The 21706-nt window shown below is 41.5% G+C and overlaps 1 protein-coding gene across 3 annotated transcripts in view; it reads left to right on the forward strand.

The window, feature by feature from the left end:
- unc93b1 (unc-93 homolog B1, TLR signaling regulator) overlaps nucleotides 1-21706 on the forward strand; it is a 52096-nt gene that overhangs the window by 24347 nt on the left and 6043 nt on the right. For 2 of the 3 annotated variants that reach the window (XM_039767632.1, XM_039767633.1), the window contains 9 exons: nucleotides 2002-2172; nucleotides 6396-6537; nucleotides 8008-8161; nucleotides 10552-10713; nucleotides 10807-10936; nucleotides 11053-11146; nucleotides 19223-19347; nucleotides 19425-19607; nucleotides 19699-19972. In XM_039767632.1, the coding sequence (XP_039623566.1) occupies nucleotides 2005-2172; nucleotides 6396-6537; nucleotides 8008-8161; nucleotides 10552-10713; nucleotides 10807-10936; nucleotides 11053-11146; nucleotides 19223-19347; nucleotides 19425-19607; nucleotides 19699-19972 (1432 nt within the window). In that variant the 5' untranslated portion in view covers nucleotides 2002-2004. Of the gene's footprint in view, nucleotides 1-2001; nucleotides 2173-6395; nucleotides 6538-8007; nucleotides 8162-10551; nucleotides 10714-10806; nucleotides 10937-11052; nucleotides 11147-19222; nucleotides 19348-19424; nucleotides 19608-19698; nucleotides 19973-21706 lie in introns of those variants that run through there. The other variant, XM_039767634.1, reaches the window with a different exon arrangement.

Consider the following 21706-nt stretch of genomic DNA (forward strand, 5'->3'; position numbering starts at 1 on the left):
AAGGGCGCCTTCAACCTCGTGGTTCCTGGAAATAGTTACTTCCGCCACGCTCGACAAGATGGTGGAGGAACCTGCCAGGGACGCCTGGAGTGCTTCCGGTGCAAAGGGCAGCACTTCCGCCACACCAGGAAGTGCTGCCGGATGGACGTCATCAGCCACCTGGAGCACATCCGGGCAGGAATAAAAGGGGCTGCCTTCCAGCAATCGGGGAGCTAGAGTCGGGAGAGGGAGCAGGACGAAGCTCCCAGGAGATGTTAGGAACTATCTTTATTTATGTTAAATAAACATGTGGCTTTTAAAAAGATGTGGTCTCCGACTGGTGGTGTCCAGGCAAGTCTCACAATGTATATATATATATATATATATATATGTATGTACCTGTGTGTATATATATATATATATATATATATATATATATATACTTTGTGTGTATATATGGATATATATATATACTGTGTGTGTATATATGTATATATATATATATACTGTGTGTGTATATATATATATATATATATATATATATACTGTGTATATATATATAAATAATATTTATTTTTGCCGGCTTGCAGACCAACCACCCATACAATCGGACTGTGATTCAGACTACGAATGCCATGAATGTAATTATCCCGATCTACATGCTGTCAAATAACCACACGCCGTGGCGCAACACAAGAGGCTTTGCCTCCAGCGCTGATGTCCGAGGTCCGATTCCCCGAGAGGGGGTGCAGTGAGTGTGTACGCCTGATGAGCACAGAATTAGGGCGAAATACGTGTCGTGTACTTTTTACATTATTTGACAGTTAAAACTATTTCAACCATTCTATGATCTGCTTCTCGCAACTGAAAGAGGGCACCGTGGCGGATGTTAGTCGACTTGCTGACCAACCACAAGTGTTACCACCCATACAATCAGATTGTGATTCAGATTACGAATGCCATGAATATATATATATATATATATATATATATATATATATATATATATATATATATATATATATATATATAATAGAGAGAGAGATGTTTTTAAGAACTTGTAGAATAGGAAAATTTGAACCCCTGTTAAATTGCTGCACTTCTGCACTTGGAAAGCCCCTGTTTACTCCATGCACAAGTTCTAATAAAGTATTGTGTTACATTGGAATAGGCAGATGAATAGACTGCAAGCAGGGTGAATGGTGGGAGGGAATTTTCTCTCCTAAAGGTGTGTAGCCATTTAAAGTCAGGCAGGTCTCGGCACATACTGTTTACTGTTTAAAATTTTTTGGCCATTGAATAAACGTCTCACATTCTATAATTATGGTGCCTGTAATTAAGTATACACCTTTTTAGGGGTTTTCACACTTTTTTGTTTTAACACATTGAATCACAGTGTGATTAATTTGGATTTGTTGACACTGATCAACATAAAGAGATTCTTTAATATCCAAGTGAAAACAGATCTCAGCAAAGTGGTCTAAAGTAATTACAAATATAAAACACAAAGTGATTGATCACATGAGTATTCACCCCTTTCAAGTCAGCATTTAGTAGATGGCAGGGCCGTCTTAATGTATGGGCACAATGGGCATGGCCGGGGGCCCACCATGATTCTGATGCCTATGTATGTTTCTGTTTTATTATCAAAACAGGACCCCAGTGTACTACTTTGCCCAAGGGGTCTATGATGCTATTACGGCGGATGGCGGCCATGGCAGCCTTCAGTTTGTGTGCACAGGGTTCCTCTCTGTCTATCAGCTCTGCCATTTTTACTCCATTCGTCTTTGCAAAACCTGTGTAAATATGTATTATCTAGCTGCTTTACCTTAACCTTTCTAGTTTCTATTTGTCTGTTTTATTTCATTCTGTCTGTTATTAGATGCAACTGAGAAGGCAAATGTCATGTTTTCTTTTGTAAACAGGACTAAATAAAGAAACTTTAAGCCTTAAATGTTGCCTGCTAGCCATCACATAACCAACAAGCACAATGAATTCCTTCCTTTGTTTTTTCTCCTGCAGGCTATGGCAGCACCATGCAGCGGGGTGGACGGTAGGGCCACCCAGAGTGTGGACAACATCTACACTGAGGCTCAGCTGGCGTCCTGTAATTCCATGGATAACTTAATGAATACACAGGCATCTGCGACAGGTGCCAACACATCAGAGTTACCTGAAATTGGCGAGGCTCAGGTACGGAGACGCTTCTTTGTCAGCCTGTCTTATCTTTAAATGGGGTTTTTCTTCTCACTATTTCTTCAAAATATCTCAATGCAGTCTTAGCCAGTTTGGGTTTTAAATTAACAACATTTCTATTATTTTTGGCTATTTTAGTGTTTTATCACATGATATATTTTTATTTTAACCATACTATATTTGTTAATGGGGAAGCCCAATGCTGAAGTGGTTAGTTAGCACTGCTGCCTTATGGATCCATCATCCTGAGATTTGATTCCTGGGTCTCATTGGATTTCCGTGCTGGTCTACATGATGTGCTCAGTGTCGTCTTTTGTCACCTCCGAAAAATTATTCCAGCGATTCCAGCTAATAGGGAAAGCCAGAATTTGCTGTCTGAACGCTGGCACTCTTGTTATCTTCCAGCAATAATCTTTTATTTGAAAAGATTCAACAACAAGCTTCACAAAAATCACAAACAATTTACTGATGGGAATAATTAATCAGACGGATGGGCATGTTGTTCAGTACGCATCTTTTGCAATCTCAGAATCATCCTGGGTACAGCCACCTTCATTTCCTGTTCTGTGTTGATTTTCGCACGGCATTTGCTTTTTACGTCGAAAACCCAGCTTCGCATAAATATGATGTTGCGAAAGGAATTAAGATTCACTGAGCTTTACGGCTTAGCAGCAAATATTCATCTTTTACTGATAGCCAGAAGTTCGTAAGATCCAAATCCTATTATGTGATATCATCTACTGTTAAATTCTGCTCCATATTTGTAATATTTTTATTGTTATACTGTATTGAGGATTTGTTCTGTTCTGTGTATTGTATTGTATTGTATTGTATTGACCCCCTTCTTTTTGACACCCACTGCACACCCAACCTACCTGGAAGGAGGGGGTCTCTCTTTGAATTGCCTTTCCCGAGGTTTCTTCCATTTTTTCCCTACAAGGGTTTTTTTTTGGGAGTTTTTCCTTCTCTTCTTAGAGAGTCAAGGCTGGGGGGCTGTCGAGAGGCAGGGTCTGTTAAAGCCCATTGTGGCACTTGTGCGAATTTGGGCTCTATAATAATAAATTGTACTAGCAACTGGGAGCCCGATCGAATCGGGCTACAAATTCTACGTTTGTGAAATCCATCCTTTCTCTGCAAAGAATTATTTGTTTTTTAAGTCCTTGACATAATTTTGTTATCATGGCACTGACTTGTGCTTAAAACAGACCTTATCTGCCGATGTAATGAAGAACTTCCTGTTTAAACGGGGCTGCGAGACGTGAACTCAGCTCTTCGGCACACCTCATTTGATTTTTCTGGCAAACAAATTTTCAAAACAAACCGTATTTTACGACTCTAATCAGAGTCGGAGTAATAATTATGTTGGCGTGAGTTATTTTAGATCTGAGATCGGCTAAAATTTAAACAATGACCGTTGTTAATACCCAGCCGTCATTATTCAGTTTGCCAATAGATGTCAGAAGGACGAATGCCAAAACCGAACTGCCCAAAGATAGATTTCGACGTACCAAACAAATGGCGATACGTTCTAAATTACTTACGGTTCCGGAGCTGTCGAAGGGTTTAAGTCAGTCGATGATGTTAGTCCTGGAAAGTATGCCCCACCAAACCAATGTTCCAAAAACCAACCGAACTTACTGTTATCTGTTCGAACCAACACCGACTTACTATACTCGGCCGTCCAGCGGCGTCACTGAAGCATTCGAACATTCTTAGCCAATCGTGCAATACTGCGTCCGCGTTTGCCACGTGATGTTCTAACTACAGAGGCAGAGTCCCATTGATTGGTTCTAAGTTGTACTGAGTCGAGGTATTGACGCGAACAACAAACATACAAATAGTATCAAATTATTTATTAGGATTGTATCCATTCTGCCAAATTTTTCCTTGAGCATATGGAGGGGGTTCAGTCTTCAATAAATAAGAACACAGCGATTAACATACTGTAATAAGTCAACGTCCAACCCGCTATATCCTAACACAGGGTCACAGGGGTCTGCTGGAGCCAATCCCAGCCAACATAAGGCGCAAGGCAGAAACAATCCCTGGGCAGGGCGCCAGCCCACCACAGGGCACACACACACAAGGGACAATTTAGGATCGCCAGTGCGCCAAACCTGAATGTCTTTGGACTGTGGGAGGAAACTCCACGCAGACACGGGGAGAACATGCAAACTCCACACAGGGAGGACCCGGGAAATGAACTCAGGTCTCCTAACTGCGAGGCAGCAGCGCTACCACTGTGCCACCTTTACTGTAATAAGTATATAAGTTTAATATGTCACTGTGCTCTGTACCAAAAAAAAAAAATACAGTGGAACCTCGGTTTGCGAGTAACTTGGTTTACGAGTGTTTTGCAAGACAAGCAAATTTTTTTAATAAATTTTGACTTGATAAACGAGCGATGTCTTGCAATACGAGTAGTATGGATACACTTTGTCTGCTGAGCATCATGTGATCACAACTGAGCTGATTGTTCTTCTCTCTCTCGTGTGCGTGCGTCTCTCTCTCTCTCTCTCTCCTCTTGAGGGCAATCGTCTCCTATTCTCCGTCTGAGTCTGCGTGCCTCACTCATATAGTCAACAGCCGTACAAGCGTATACTGTTTACTACAGCATTGTGACTGTGTGTGTGTGCGCGTACGTGCGTGCTGTGAAGTGCGAGTCCCCATCTTGCGCCCCAAAGCACGAAGCTGAGTCTCAGTACTTTAACAACACCAGCTTTATTCAGCTTGAAACAGCAACAGCACTGTTATTTACTGTAGAGGGATCTTTATAATGTTCCTTGTATCACCCATTGACGGCAGGCGCTTATAGCATGTCTGCGATCTTTTTGGATGCGCTTATACGGCGAACTGCTACAGCGCTGGGAGACTGCGACTGCTTTGGGACGCTCTTCTGCGTGTCGTCCCGTTGGGTGGAATCCCACAAGAGTTTAGAAACTCACTCACACCAGCTATGATTCTTTTTAAATTTAAAGTGAAGGTTAATTTGTTTTATGTATTTTTACTTTATATTTTGTATTAATCATTTTTATATGAATAGTTTTGGGTTGTGGACGAATCCTCTGAGTTTCCATTATTTCTTATGGGGAAATTCATTTTGATATACGAGTGCATTGGACTGCGAGCACGTTTCTGGAACGAATTATGCTCGCAAACCGAGGTTCCACTGTATTTCATAAATCCACTCACATGTACAGTTAACATAAGGCCAGATTTAGCCCACAGGGGCTCATCATTTAGAACTGCTAGGCAAGCATTAGAAGACAAGACAGGGACAAATGCGAAAATGGGCATTATACTATTTCTGTGTGACAGAGTCAGCATGACATCGGATCTCCTTTACCTTCTTTGGAATGGCATCATTCACTGAAGAGGAGGCCTACACATGAAGAAAGAGTATAAAGCCTTGGCACATTGCCCGGCACACCTTTGAAGCTGATGGAAGGATGGGAGATAACGTCATCCGATCCTGAAAAATCCTTCCAGTACAGCAATGAAAATGGCAGACTCTACACAAACTACCCAAATGGTCTTGTCATGGCTTCCTTCGTCTGTTAATGTAGCGTAAACCATCATTAAAGAAAGCCAAGTTATTTCTCCGATGTGATTTCTTACCTTCGTATCACTAAGGGAAGGGTATCGCCTTTTTATGTTATATCTATATAGTTTCGGGTTATGTAACACGCCGCAATTACAAAAGAACTCCTTCCAACAAGGGAGCTAGCGCCCCTGTTGGATTCACATACGAGTACAAACACCAATCAGAAAACTCAAATTGCGACGATGAGGCCTCTTTTATGCTTGTTGATTGGCCCTGACTAGTTCATGCATAACAAATGGAATAAACCTTTTATATTCACGATTCATGCGCATCTACACTTGTTGCCTGATGTTGGGATGAGTTCATTCGGGTCTGTTCTCAAAACCGATTCTGTTCAGTCTCATCAGTGGCGCATCATTTATTATGAATAAACCGATCATATCACTGGAGAAACACTTCACTTAAAAAAAGGGTTGGATATTGTTTTTATAACGGTGGTATTATAATTTCTATATATTTTGAATTATTTTTGGATTTGTTACGGTTGCAAAAGATGTCTAATATTGGAATACTGTGCACAGTTTGGGATCCGTTGCTGTTTACACAAACACTGATGACCTGTCTGACGACCCAGTATTTCATTGTGTTCAATCCGATGCTTTCTGACTTATTGCAGATCGATGATTTTCTTGGGCCCAACCAGACCTACAATGAGGAAGAAGAAGAGCGGAAATATTTTCGAAGAAAAAGGCTGGCAGTGATCAAAAATGTCCTTTCTGCCAGCATTGGGGGCATGCTGATTTATGGGGTTTACCTGGGTATGGTGTTCAGTTAACTACTTTTCAGTACTGAAGGGATACCTTGTGAGGATGTGGGTTCTGCTCCCGGCTCCTGTCTCTATTTTGGGAGCTCTTGAACCCGACACCGTTGGTAATGTCACCGGTTGAGCTGGATAGTGAAGAAATAACGAAGCAAGGGGATGGTGCAAAAAGTGCAAACGTGCTTTTATTAAAAAAAGCAAAACAAAAAACAGTGTCCAAATAAATAGTGCAGTGCTACAAACAGCCGTTAAATAAGTAATCCATTAAAAGCAAGTGAAATGGTGGAGGTTAACATCCAATTAATACAGTAAATCCTTTTAAAATGAGGTTAAAAACAACGGCTGGAAACAGTCCTTTTAAAAACAAAGCCCGGTGCCGCCTTCTTACTGGTGACTCCCCTGCTTCTCCCATCAAGGCTGTGCACCGGGGGATTCACCCTACCTGCAGCTGACCTTCTCTTACTTCCACTGGTCTGGTGGCCTCCTGATCCCTGGCTTCATTCAACCTTCCTCCAGACGTGTCTTCCAACAACGGCCAGGGTGCTCACGCTGGGGTTCCACTCCAACCTTCTCCCGGTCACACAAGCGCTCAGCAGGAGTGACCACTACTGTCGGCCCCCCGGGTGTTGGCCAAACAACCCGCTAGGGCTCCCCTCTCCCAGGTGCCTGCAAACATCCGCGAGTCAGCGATCAATCTCTCTCTCTCTCTCTCTCACATTCTCTCACTCTCTCTTTCTCACTCTCTCTCTCTTTCTCACTCACTCTCTCTTTCTCACTCAATCTCTCTCACTCACTCTCTTTTTCTTTCTTTCTTTCTTTCTCTCTCACTCACTCACTCACTCACTCACTCACTCCCTCCTCCCAACTCTGGCACCTCGAGTAATGGCTGTAGGCTCCCCTTATAGCCCAGCCAGAAGTGCTTCAGTTTGTAATTAGCCTAATTCAGGCTGCACTTCCGGGTGTGGCTGCATTCAACCCAAACGGCCTCGTTAAGCTGGGCAGCTCCTCCTGGCGGTGGCCACAGAGCCCAACAGGGATGAGCTCCGGTGTTCCAAGAAAGTTGCCCCAATGCAACCCAGGAGGGCTGCCACCAAATGTTCTGGGGGACATAGTTTACATCCCATGGCTGCTCCTCCAGTGTCAAAGGGCATCTGGGCCGGGCATGAGTCCCGATCTTCTGCCACAATATATATAGAGTAGATAACAAGAAATACATTTATCATAGTGAATAATAAAATAACAGCATCAGCTTTTAAGCATAAGCTCAGAAGGATATGAGACTCAGGCACATGCCAGGTGCACATTGGACCAGGGTTCAAATTGGACTCTTACATAACCTTAATGGTGTACCTGATGTGCTCAATGGCAGTGTTGCCTCCGAAAAATGATTCCAGCTAATAGAGAAGGCCAGAATTTGCTGTCTGAATGCTGACGCTCTGTTATATATATATATTTTTTTTTCCTTTAGGGCTCCTACAGATGCAGCTGATATTACACTATGATGAAACATACCGAGAAGTGAAATATGGAAACCTCGGTCTTCAGGACATTGACGACAAGATGCTGATGGGCATTAATGTCACCCCTGTAGTGGCTCTGCTCTACACACCGGTTCTTATCAGGTGCACTTTGTCACTTTAGACTTCTGGGCAAATATTTCTATTGAGATGGTTGGTTAGTTAGTTTGTTCGTTCTTATAGGAAAATTAATTTTTAATAGAAGCTAAAGAAATATTATAAATCAATAAATAACAACAACATCCCCCCACCAATCATGCACAAGAGTTACAAAAAAAAATAAATAAATAAAAAAAGACTCTTTTTCAATGTTGTAGGCATGACGGAGCCCCAGTTGCACTTCTTGACACTCTTCTGTTGAATAATTTCTTGGCTAACAGTCGTCAGTGCTGGTGTGTCACAGAGACAGGATGTGTAGCATTGCTCATAATTTCACTCAGTGTTGTCTTCCTTCTCTTCTCCATTTGTGCCTCCAGCAGTCCCCAAGTGTGTCCTACAACTGAGCCCGCCTTCTTTACCAGCTTGTTGGTTTGGTGGGCTTCTTTTAAAGTGATGTTCCCAGCCTAGCACACCATAGTGTAGAACAGGGGTCCCCAGCTCCAGTCCTGGTGGGCCGCAGTTGCTGCTCGTGTTCATTCTAACCCTCTTCTTAACTGGTGACCAGTCTTTGTGTCTAATTAACTCCTTTTCCATTCATTTTAATTGACTTGTTTTTGAAGATTTGTTCCCCTGAATTTCTTCATTTCTTTCCTTAAATGGCACCCAAACAGAAATAAAATGTGAACTGAGTGAGCCAACAGAAGACCAACTAAGTCAGGGCCTCAAACTCCAACCAGTTACTTAATTAGGCGCCGAGTCTTGTCGTTACTTAAACTCGTTCTTTAATTCCATGGTTTGTTGCTGCTCTCATTGTGCAATAGCAGACATTTCTGAAATTGTTGATTTTCTCTTTTCTAAGAGCAGCACTGTTACAATGCTTTGTGGACCTGAGCAGATCAACATTCCTGAGACCGTCACCTTTCTTTATTTTCAGATATTGTGTGATGGACACCAGTTGTTTTGGCTCATTTTGTATCTCATTATAGTTTGGCTGCTAATTAAGAAAAACGGAACAATTTAGGGGTCCTAGTCTTCAAGAGGAAATCAAAATGAATTCAAAAGAAGTTAATTAGCTGCAAAAACAGGTCTTTAATTAAGAAAAGGGTTAGAATGAAAACCTGTTGGGGACCCCTGATGTAGAAAAATCACACTGGCCATCACAGAATTGTAGGACATAAATGGAGTCTGGTCTGCTAAGGAAACAAAGAGTCTGCTCTGCCCTTTCTTATTTAGTTTCTCTGTGTTGCTAGATCAGTCTTGCCAGTCACTGATGTGGACCACCAAGTACCAGTAGCAGTGTACCACCTCCACATCCCCTCCCTGAATAGTGATTGGCTTAGAGGCTCTTTGGTGTGGCCAGAGTCCCCATGCGATTCCTTGATCTTGCTGATGTTCAGTTGCAGACGAGTCTCAAAGCTCTCTAGCTGTCTATTATGCTCGGTCTCATCCCACCTTGTCATTGCAGCCCATCAGTGCACAATCATCTGAGAATTTCTGCAAGTCACATGGCCCGTTGTCATTTTAATAGTCCGAGGAGTACAGACTGATCCCTGTGGTGCTCGAGTGTTGCTCAATTCCATATTGGAGACACAGCCCTTGAGCCTTGCAGACTGCGGTCATCCTGCCAGGCGATTTATTATCCAGGACACCATAGGCTTGTCCACCTACGTGTCTCTCAGCTTTCCCCTTAACGGGATGGCTGGATGGTGTCAATGTCACTAGAGAAGTCAAGAAGCCTAATCCTCACAGTGCTGCCAGCTTTGTGGAGCAGATAGATGATTGCATCTTCCACGCCACTCTTTGTCCGATAGGCAGACTGCTGTTGGTCCAAGCTGTTTTTTCCAGGACATTGTGGCAAATAATCAAGCCTTGACACACAAGGAGGTTTGAAGAGAGGTTGAGAAGATGGTCTTTACAGACAAGAGTCCAAAACAGAACTGCCCAGGTTAGTAAACATGACAGATATATAGTGGAATGGCAGGAAGGGGAGGAGGAATCTTGGGAGCGGAACCGTAAATGAGGTCATCGGGTTGCAACTTCTTGGAAGGTGGAACCAGAAGTGATGTCTTCTGGGGTGGAACCAGGTGGAATTTCCCGCATTTGGTCTACAGGGAGATAAGAGAAAGGATTAATACACTCTGCCACCCCCTGGTCTGACCGGGAATTACCTTCTTTTGAGCTCTTTAGCTGCCTCCCATGCTCACGTGTGTGACAACTTGTATTTGTAGATTAGCAGAATGTCTGAGGAGTGAGACTTCATCTTGATGGTAATGCCTACTATGTTATTTTTATTTGCGCTTAATTCTTAAAACGACTTGCGGTTTATTCAGTTCTGTCTCTGTGAAGTAAAACAAAGGTTTTGTACTGCATGTCATTCTGTTCATCTTATTTCTCAGGTTTCTGGGCACAAAATGGATGATGTTCTTGGCTGCTGGCATCTATGCATTGTTTGTCTCCACCAACTACTGGGAGCGTTACTACACACTTGTTCCATCAGCAGTTGCCATTGGTGTTGCTATAGTCCCATTCTGGGCATCAATGGGCAATTATATCACCAGGTCTACCATTTATGATCATCTTTCCCCATTTTCACCCTTTTAGCTCTGACCGTCTCTGAATTGATTTTTATTGATCTTTGTTCCCTGCACCAGAATGGCCCAGAAGTATTATGAATTTGTCAACTATAAGCAAGAAAATGTTCAAGAACAAAGGCCGTTGCCCAAGGGTGCATGCCATCGTTACATTATCATTTTTAACTCTGTCTTCTACTTCTTTTTTCATGTAAGTCGCCATCACCATGCCATCTGTTTGTTCCTGTCTGCCTGTGTTGGTAGCAGTTCTTAGACATGGCGTTGAGCACATTTCCATTGACCTGTGTTTCTGTGTACCATTCACAGCTCAGCTTTGTGTGTGCAGAAATGCCCATGGTCTTCTTCCTGAAGTCCTACCTCAGCAATGGGAATCATACCCTTTTCAATGTTAAAGATTGTGGTGAGTTCTCCTTTTAGTCTGCTTAAAAATTGTAAAGAGTTTGATTTGTCAATGAGTTTTTGAATCTGTTTTGAATTTCAAATGAATAACTCAAGAGTTCAAGGTTAAAAAAAAATTAAATGGCCACTTCAACAAAAAATACAAAGTACAACCACACAAAAGTATGTCAGCTATTGGACTGAGGTTTGTGTCACTTTGAATAAACCATTGAATGGCAGTGTTCTTATTTTTATGATTGGAACGTCACAATAATAAACTTCTTTGTCTAGACCAGCGGTTCTCAAACTGGTGGTTTCGGTGGGACCGTAAGAAATGATTGCATATTTATACTATTTATATTTTTAGAATTATTAACCTTTACCATCCGAGGGGAAGTGACTGAGCTCCGTCGTTACCCCCACCACCTAGTCCCGAACACTAATCCGCTGTTCCGTTATTCGCTGCCACTGCATTGTTATCGCTCGGCACAAACCAGCCCTTATTATTTTTATCGTAATCAAAATAATTCTTTTGTAGAATGAAAACACTCGCGAACAGTTTTCGTATATTTTAGAAGCAAATAAGAGTGCTAAAGGTGGATACAGATAATCAACAAACAACATATTTCACATTTTTTGTGTTTTTAAGTGGTGAAATTGCCCACTCAATGCAAATGAAGTAAAAGTGTTCATAATGAGACAATTCAAAATAAAGCGATTGCTAAGAGGCGGTTTAAAAAATCGACAAGTCTTGATGATCTGGTCATTCCATTGATTTTGATTTGAATATAATTTTAAGGTCTCATTGAAGCAGAACGACATCTAACAGTGGATAGAATTAGATAAAATCCAAATACTTCTTGTGGAATCGTGTTTTGTTGCTAAAAAGAAATCGGAAAAATACTTAAGCTTAGGAACTTCATACCCGAACTCTAGAAAACCAATCGCCCGCTGAGAGTAAACACACGTACTTATTTATTGACATGACCTGAACTCGACATATTTCTGAATTTTATTGTGATATGGAACAAAAAATGAATACTGTACTACAATATAAGAAGAGAAAGATAGACAAGGTTAAAATGCCTGTAACAAGCAGACTTTTTTTTCTGAAGAAGTTACTCTCTGCGATACTCTCTCATGGGATAAATATGGTTTTTACGTATTTGAAATATTTTACCATGATTAATTAAAAAACGACGACGAATAAAGAATGTCGAATATTAAATTATGTCCTCCTCCATCATGATAACGCTAGACAGCACAACGCAATCCAAAAAAATTAAAGACTTGACGGAGTTCCTATCTAACCCTTATTTCGTTGACTTCAGAAATGTTTTTAAGGATAAAATATAAAAAAATCTAGAAGAGGCAAAAAATAAGTTTCCACATCCATTGCATCAAGTCAGAATCCCTCCATACAGATGGAATTAACAAATCAGCTAAAATTTTAAGTCAAATTTAATAACTAAGATGTACGTAATATTTTCTGAGTAAATAATTGTTTGTCAAAAAATGTTTTATTCACAGCAGCCTGTACCTATGCAGTGCCGTTCAGTGGGTATGTGGCACCCTTATGCAAAGTATTTGGCACCTCCAATTTTCCTGAAATAATATTGATTTTTTAATATTTAATAAAAGGGTCCGCGAGCCATTGAACAATTTTTAAAGGGACCGCCACGCAAGAAATTCTAAAGAAGTTTGAGAACTGCTGGTCTAGATGGAAAGCAAAATCTGAGCAGAAAGAGTGCAATACGCGCTTTTTTTTTATTTCCACATGTGGTGCAAGATGGAGTGAGAGGCTTGCCTCACTTTGCCTGGTGGCCTGGCAAGCAATATGGAAACATGCGCTTCCTGTAACTCTTCGGTCTCGGGCATCTGAGAAAAAGCGAGATGTTCTCCTCCCTCGGTGTAATTCTGTCACGATTCTGTGGTGTGACACAATAAAAGATGGAGGCATGAAGCCTTCCGTACTCTTGTTCTGTTCTCACCTAGTGCAGTGCACGGTGTTGGTAGAAAGGGGGAGGCGTACGTCTCTCATACTTTGGCTGTTATTTTAGCCATTTATTTCATTGTTTTTTCTTCTTCTTTCCCCTCGGTCATCTTTGAGAGTTCACACACTGAAAGTGGAGGGTTTTTGAGGTGGTAGATTGTTACTTCTCGTCTGGACTACTGCAATTCCAGAATTCTGCCGCTCGCATCATTACTCGAACCTCATCTATTCACCATATTACTCCGGTCTTGCAGCAGCTGCATTGGCTCCAAATTAAGTTTCGAATTGATTTTAAAATTCTGCTTTTAACATTTTAGGCCATTCATAACCTCGCCCCTCCATATCTGTCTGACCTCCTTCATGTTGCCATTCCCTCCTGTAACCTTAGATCCTCTTCCTCCATCCTCCTGACCGTCCCTCTCGTCCGTCTAACCTCCATGTGGAGCGGAGCATTCAGCCGTTCTGCTCCCAAGCTCTGGAATTCATTACCAACTGAGCTCAGAAATATTGAATCATTTTCAACCTTTAAATGTAAACTTAAAACGCATCTGTTTAAAATGGCTTTTTCTTTATGATTACGGTGGCTTTGTTTGGTTTTAATTTTTATATCTTCTGGTTTTTTTTTTCTGATGTTTTAAGTTGTTTATAATGTGTCTTTTTATTTATTGTTTGTTTGTTTGTTTGGTGTGCTTGACTTCTCAGAAAAGGGGCTTGTATAAATAAAATGTAGTATTATTATTATTATTATTTCCTTCATTAGTGTTTTGTTCATTTACTTTTATTCTTACCTATTAGAATCAGTGATCGCCATTGCCTGGGGGAAGTCATTTTAACCCTTAAAATGCCACATACTTTGGGGGGTTAATGCACCCCTGGACACCAAATACTTTTTTGCTGCACTTTTTTACAGAAACATCACAATTCACCAAGAAAAAGTGTTTTTTCATGCAAAGAGCATCACAATTACTGCAACACTGATCATTTTACACACTGCCAATGAAATGTAAAAACTATAAAAAAAAAAACCCACTGCAACAATCTATTGTTATATGTACAAGGTGTACCTGACGCCATTGATGAAATTCTGTAGATCACCAAGGCACTCGAACTGGCTGCACACGAGCACACAGAGGTAAGCGCTGACGCTTGCAGGCTAGATGAATCCCAGGGACAGCGTTGCTGATTTGCTAGAGGGTGCCAGTGGTCATGAGCTGGCTACTCAACAAATGGACGGCAGGGACTGATCAGCTCCGGCGTGCACGCAAATTGCACTAATTTTAATTCTTATTTATTTTGACTTTTTTCTCTTTCTTCATCATGTAAAGCACTTTAAGCTGCATTATTTGTATGAAAATGTGCTATATAAATAAATGTTGTTGTTGTTGCTATAGCCGGTTGCGGCGTTCAACAAATGTACGTTGCCGAATATACTCCACTCCTGCATGCTGAAAATTGCATTGGGAGCTGAATATTGCCGGTTACGGCGATTAAGGGATAAGCTCTGGTCTATTTCTCTGTTGGTGTTTCACTTTCTCTGAGCCACCAGGTGGCGCTGTCGTTCAAACTGTAGTTAAAAGTAAAACCCCACGATACCCACAGGGTGAAAAATTTGGATCTGGCCATCGTCTACGGTCTTCCATTGATCAAATGTAAAGTAAAAGTAAAGCCACGCTTTCTAGACTCCAACTGGCTCAAAATGCTGCTGCAAGTCTTCTAACTGGAAGTAGCAGAATCCAACACATGTCACCGATTTTGAAAACCCTACATTGGCTGCCGGTTAGATTCAGAATCGATTTTAAGATTCTCCTCCTAACCTATAAGGCATTAAACAGTCTAGCCCCCGCCTATTTGAGTGTCTTGCTCCATTGTCACAATCCCCCTCGTGTTCTTAGATCCGCAGATCAGCTGCTCCTAACCGTTCCCAAGGCACGTTTTAAAGCTCGTGGTGAAAGGGCTTTCTCCGTCTGTGCACCCAGGCTCTGGAACTCCCTGCCCTTAGTGGTTAGGCGAGCGCTTCAGTCGCCACATTCAAATCTAAGCCTAAAACGCACTTCTTCACATTGGCTTTTAATTCTTAACCTGTTTCATTTTCCACTTGCCTTTTGCTATTTTCTCTATTTTATTTGGTCCCTTGACCTGTTTTTAGTATCTCTGTTTTAATTCTCTCTTAATGTTTATTTTTAATATTTTGCTTTTAGTCCTGCTTGTTGTAACTGTACAGCGCTTTGGTCAGTTGTAATGCTGTGTTTTTAAGCGCTCAACAAATAAATATGGTATGGTAAATGAGGGAGGTGTGTGCAGATTTTGTGCTTTAAACATTAGATGTTACTGCTACTGTCATCGCCTTGTGTAGTTAGAGTTGGCACCATTTTGTGTTTCGGGTACTAGTGTCGCTCCTGTGATGCTAGGGGTGTGCCCTTAGAGGTCGTGACCTCTAATCAATTAAAAGTTGCTCGAGAAGACTAGTTCCTTATCCAAGTTGGCGGCTTCCATAACGCCTTTTGCCTTGTGCTTTGAAAACTAAAAGCTTTACTTTGTCTCTCTGTTTTCGAATCTTGCCTGTATTTTTTTTTACTTTTGATTTTTTTGATCTTTGCCTCACATTTTGTCTTTGGTTACTATTTTCTGACTTTTCGGTTTCGGCATCATTTTAGTATTTAAATTAGTCTTTTTTTTCCCAACAACAAACAATCTTGCTAAGTTACCTCACAGTGCGTTACTTCTTTCACACATACAGTAACATCCGGTGATAGCGAAGTGCACACCTTTCGTCTTCTCCCTTATCTCACCACTGCAGCAAAAGACGGTCCCTCCTGTACTAACGCTCTGTCTCAGTCACCTCTGCTTGAAGTGATACAAGAAATGGGGATACGTCCACCATTAGTTCTCTTGCTGTCACACACACTCATTGTTTTAGCTGAGCTACACAAATTTAGTATGTCTGCAGCATTAAGTGGATAAACACACTAAATTCAATTAAAGTGAATTTTGTGTTTCTGCAATTTGCTACGTGATACAATCAGTCTTAAATTATATATTCAAATGAAAACCATCTATCATAATTGCCAAAAATGTTCCAGGAAGCAAAACATTTGGGAAAAGAAAATGTGTTCTGTGTTACTAGAAAACTTATGTGCAGAACCTCATCAGACTCTTTTCAGTGTAGTCCCACGTCTTGCCCGAGGATGTCTTGACTCTTGTGTCACTCCAGCAGTTTACTCTGCCATCTTGGAACATCCATAATGCAGCCTTCGCTGGGCTCCCATCTCGTTTCTCTTATCTAAACCCCTGAAAGACTGTTTAAGGGGTTTACAGAAGAACTTTGGAAAACTTTTTAACTTGCTTTTACAAAACCCAAATCTGAAAAAGTTCAGATGGTATGAAAAATGCATATAGTATAATCTGATGCTACACAAAGGTTTTTCCTTTGCAATTTTTAAAATGCACAATGTGTTATTCTATTATATGTCTGTATCCAGTGAGACTATTAATGCAGACGACATCTCAAGTGAAACTCGTGCCTCTTTTGCACCTCATGGCCTTGCGTTAGACTTTGTCACCGTGTAGTGAACTAAACAAACGGACTTTGACCCTTTTCCTGATAAATAAATATGGGCATATTACAATGGGTACTGATAATGTCTTGGCCATGTAGCTCGAAATAATTCTTTATAGTCTTTTAAGAATCAATTTGCAAATTCCATTAAGTGAAACAGGCTAACAGCCCATTTCTCTGTGGTATTCATCCTGCTATTTGCTCCCATGTTAGCGTAAAGCAGATTTGACTGAAATGCCCTTTCAAGGCCTGAAATTGTTAACTTTAGAGCAGACTGATTAATAATTAATCTGTTGTTTGCATACTACGCTACCCTATCAGAGTAAGAAAGAAAAAACTCCCTTTATATTGATAAAGTTTAAAAAAAGAAACTCTTTAAAGAGGAGGTTCACTCTCTTCTACCTATGGCTTCATCACTATAGGGTGGTCCAGATCTAATTATGCAATTTTAATTACGCTATAACTTATTAAGTTTATTACATAGAATATCACATAGAGTGGAGTGGTGGCTCTGAGGCTAAGGATCTGTGCTGGTATCCCAAAGGATGCTGGTTCGAATGCCAAAAGAGATCCTACTCTGCTGGGCCCTTAACCTGTAATTACTCGAGGGGTGCTGTACAATGGCTGACCCTGCGCTCTGACCCCAAGGGGTATGCGAAAACTTAACAAATTCCTAATACAAGAAATTGTATAAGGCGAAATAAAGAACAAAAATATAAATAAAAAAAAAAATCACGCAAAAAATCCCAGGCCATCGAGAAATGTGCGAACTGACGACATGAAGAATCGTCTTCGCGCCGAACTGGAATCATCCCCGCATAAAATCAAAGTCATCCAGACGATCTGGATCTGCATAATTAGATCCTGACCACCCTGTACTATTATGATTCCTTGTCAGGCAGATTCTTTTATGTAATGCAACAAATAAGATCACTGTGAGTATTAAGTCTTCAAAGTAATATTTGGTCTTGTGAAAATGTAAGTACATCCCATGAAGTGTTTTTTCTTTTTAAATATATGTGGCCATATCAAGATCAAAATAGTATCTTTAGGTAAAGGTGATGTACTTGTAAATAAAAATAAAATGTTGATTTTAATGAACAAAAAAAAACAAAATGAACTGATACAATATGCTACTTCCATCTGTGGAAAAAGTAAGACCGCACCCGCTCCTCTTTGCCTCTAATGGCTGGTATTGCCCCCTCAAGTTGGCATTTCCTGTAACTGCCTATCGGTTCCTGACATCAACTGGGAGAATGTTTTTCCCCACTCCTCCATGCAGAGTTGTGTAACATTTAAGTGGTCTCTCTTGTGTACTCAGCCCCTTTCATATCCCCCCAAATGTACAAGGTACGCTTTTGGTTGAACTTTAACTGTCTGACTTGATGGTCTCATATTATCTTCAAGCACCCTCTGGTTAATTGAATAATTCCTAGTGGATTCTGTAATGGGGAGCTGCCCAGGCCCTTATGCATAAACAAGCCCCATAGTTTTGTTGACTTTCTTTGACATGGTGACTGGCACAGAGTGACTGGCATTCTGAATCAAAAGAGTTACCAAAACTTGGCTGTTATATCAGCAAAAAGTGGCAACTTTGATGAATCAAAGATTTGAATAACAGTTTGTACACTTAATGATTCCTTGACTTATTTTTGCTTTGCACTCTCCCCCACCATACCATCTCCATAACCTAGCGTATAATTGTGAAAGCTTTAGATTCGTCAAAAATTTCGATCTTCCTTTCTCGATGGATCTCAGCATTTTATGGTCCCCTGATACAGAAAATATCAATATCTCGATGATGGCAGTCTGTCTTTGTGATTGTGTGTCTGTTTATCACAGTTTCTCGTGGGCGTTCTAGAGCTAAAACAGCTGAACGGAAAAATACCAAACTCGGAACTCAAGCCTGTTATGAGATGACGATGTCCTGGTTAGCTTTTGAGCCAAATCTTTGCAAGAGAAGGAGGCAGCCACTAGATGGCGCTTGCATGCACTTTTACATTTTTTCGGCACTTGCCTGCACCTCACTACAAAAGCCCTGCCACACAATGATGACGCTGTTGTAATGACACAGATGAAGAGGCACAACGTCGAAACGTAGCAAATGTCGCGGCTCAACAAGGCTTGAGGTTGTCACTAAACACATCGTCTGTCTGGAGGTTTTTTCTCGATTAATAGGGACTCGTATGCCGGCGATACAACTAAGACATGGTATCAACAGGGTCTTCTTACAAAAGCCAGTGGGGCAGCGAGCACATCCTCTGCACTGGGTAATTCTTAAGAGTCAGCTGACGCCTCTCCAAGTTCACCAATATAGTAAAACTGCTGGGGAGTCATTGGGTTGTTTTTTTGTCCCGAAGACTACACGCAGCTAGTAGACGATATGTAGCATCTGAGTAATACAGAGGTACCGGACGTATTCGCTCGTCGACTCAGTAAAGCCTTAACGAATCGATGAGATGACATTTGCCTCCCAGTCTGCACAACTCTCCTGATAATCACAAATGGAATCTGATGTTGTCTTCCTTTCCCACTTTGTGTTCCTGCAGGTGCCAACAGTAAAGGAATGATTGAAGGACTGAACAAGACCATCTTATCCAGCCTGCCTCGCAGCATTAGTCTGATTGAGGTGGAAAGTGTGCTGATGGGAGTGGCCTTCATCTCGATGTTGATGGTGAGACCCGTAACGTTTGTGCAGTTACCTGTAATGAAGTTCCTTCCCCTGATGGGTCCTGTCTTCTCCTTCGTCAGATATTGATTCTGTGTGGTTCAGCCTATCAGCCCACGGAGGAGATCGACCTCCGCAGCATCGGCTGGGGGAATATTTTTCAGCTGCCATTTAAACACATGCGAGATTACCGCCTGCGGCACCTTTTCCCCTTTTTCATCTACAGCGGATTTGAAGTTCTCTTTGCCTGCACTGGATTTGCCTTGGTATGTGACCGGTGCTTGCAGCCTGACTGGTGGTGACTGTCATTATGATTACGCTTAGCCTGATCTTCTCTCCTCTCATTTCTAATCACAGGGCTATGGGGTCTGCGTTCTGGGCCTGGAGTCATTTTCCAATATCATCATCACCTTTGGATTGTCCGCCGCCATCTTTTCATTGCTGTCTGTTTCTCTGCTGCATCTCCGCCGCCAAGTGATTCTCCTGAGTGGGGCCTTGGTGCACGTCATACTGATCGTCATTCTCTTCATCTGGTCACCGTCTCGTGGGAAGGCATTAAATGAGCCATTTATCCTCATCTTGGCGGCTCTGTGGGGTCTTGGAAGTGCACTGAACAAGACTGGACTGAGCAGTGCGTCATGGTCCATCTAGCTGGGTGACCCCCTTGTCTGCTTGTATTGCTTATCTTTCTGTTTGTCTGAGCCAGGCAGCTTGCTTGTCCTTTCTGTTTGTCTTTTTCTGTTTATTTTAGCTTTTGTGTTATTGAGTATGTTGAATGTAAATGTACAGTGGGATTCAGAGAGTATTCCGGCCCCTTCATTTTTCTGCTGTAGGCGTAATTGTAAAATGGATGAATTTGCCATTTTTGTCCATCAGTCTACCCTTAACAGCCCATAATGACAAGGTGAAAGCATGTTTTCAGGAAGTTTTCCAAATTTATTGAAAATCAAAATATGAAATCTTTCCTTCATAGAAGCATTCAGACCCTCAATTCAGTGCTTTGTAGAAGCCCCTTTGGCAGCGACTATAGCTTCAAGTCTTCTTGGGTAAATCTCTACAAGCTGTGTACACCTGGATTTGGGCAGCTTGTCCCATTCTTCCTGGCAGATCTTCTTGATGCTCTGTTAGGTTGGATGGGAAAGCGTCTGTAATCTTCAGGTCTCTCCTCAGAGGTTTTATGGGGTTTTAAGTCTGGCCTTGTCCCAAGGCCACTCCAGTGTTGTCTTTGTTATATCTTTCGAGTCATTGTTGTGCTTACCATTCCCTAGTCTGTGACCGCGTTTTCTTTAAGGACCTCTCTGTGTTTGGCCACATTCATCCTTCTCTCAATTCTGACTGGTTTTCCTGTCCCTGCCGCTTAGAGAACCAACCCCATAGCATGATGCTCCCACCACCATACTTCACCGTATAGATGGTATTAGGTAGCTGGTGAGCAGTCGCCTGGTCTTCAACACACATGGTGCTTGAAGTTCTGCCCATAACATTCAGTGTTTGCCTCATTAGACCAGAGAATCTTTGTCCTCTTATTCTCAGGGTCCTTTGAACTGTCATATGCCATATGGCCTCCATAAACACCCGCTTGATGGAGTGCTGTTGAGATGGTCCAGATTCTCCCATCTCTTCAATTAACCATTGAAAGACCATTGAGTTCTTGGTGGTCTCCCTGTCCAAGGCCCACTTATGGGAGGTATGGTATGGGAGGGAAGAGTCCTGATGGTTCCAAAGCCTCTGCACAGTTATTTAGGCCACTGGCTCCCAAACTCAATCCTGGGGGATTGAACCCCCTATGGCTTCCATTTTTCATTGGACTCCTAGCCTCATTAAATGAGTCATTATTTTCCAGTTTCTGTGTTTGGGGTCACTATAGGAATTACAAAACTAAGTTTGGTAGAGTTTTATTTAAATGTACTAAGCACTTATATGGAGAATATGGAGTTAGTGTTTTTCTTTTAATTAACAGTATTTTTGTCTTGATTTACATTGTGCTTTTCTGGTTATTTAATTGAGTATTTACTAATTAGTGGGGATCTCAGTTGCTTTCATCATCCAGGGTGTCTGCTGTGCTTGTTGTTAATTATCACTGTTAGGGTTAAATGAAGGGAGTATTTGTAGCTTTAGAAAAAACAGAAATACAGTGATCCCTCGCTATATCGCGCTTCGCCTTTCGGCTTCACTCCATCACGGGTTTTATATATAAGCATATCTAAATATGTATTATGGATTTTTCGCTGGTTCGCAGATTTCTGCGGACAATGGGACTTTTAATTTATGGTACATGCTTCCTCAGTTGGTTTGCCCAGTTGATTTCATACAAGGGGCGCTATTGGCGGATGGCTGAGAAGCTACCCAATCAGAGCATGTATTA

Source organism: Polypterus senegalus, chromosome 10, assembly GCF_016835505.1.
Source record: "Polypterus senegalus isolate Bchr_013 chromosome 10, ASM1683550v1, whole genome shotgun sequence".
NCBI lineage: Eukaryota > Metazoa > Chordata > Cladistia > Polypteriformes > Polypteridae > Polypterus > Polypterus senegalus.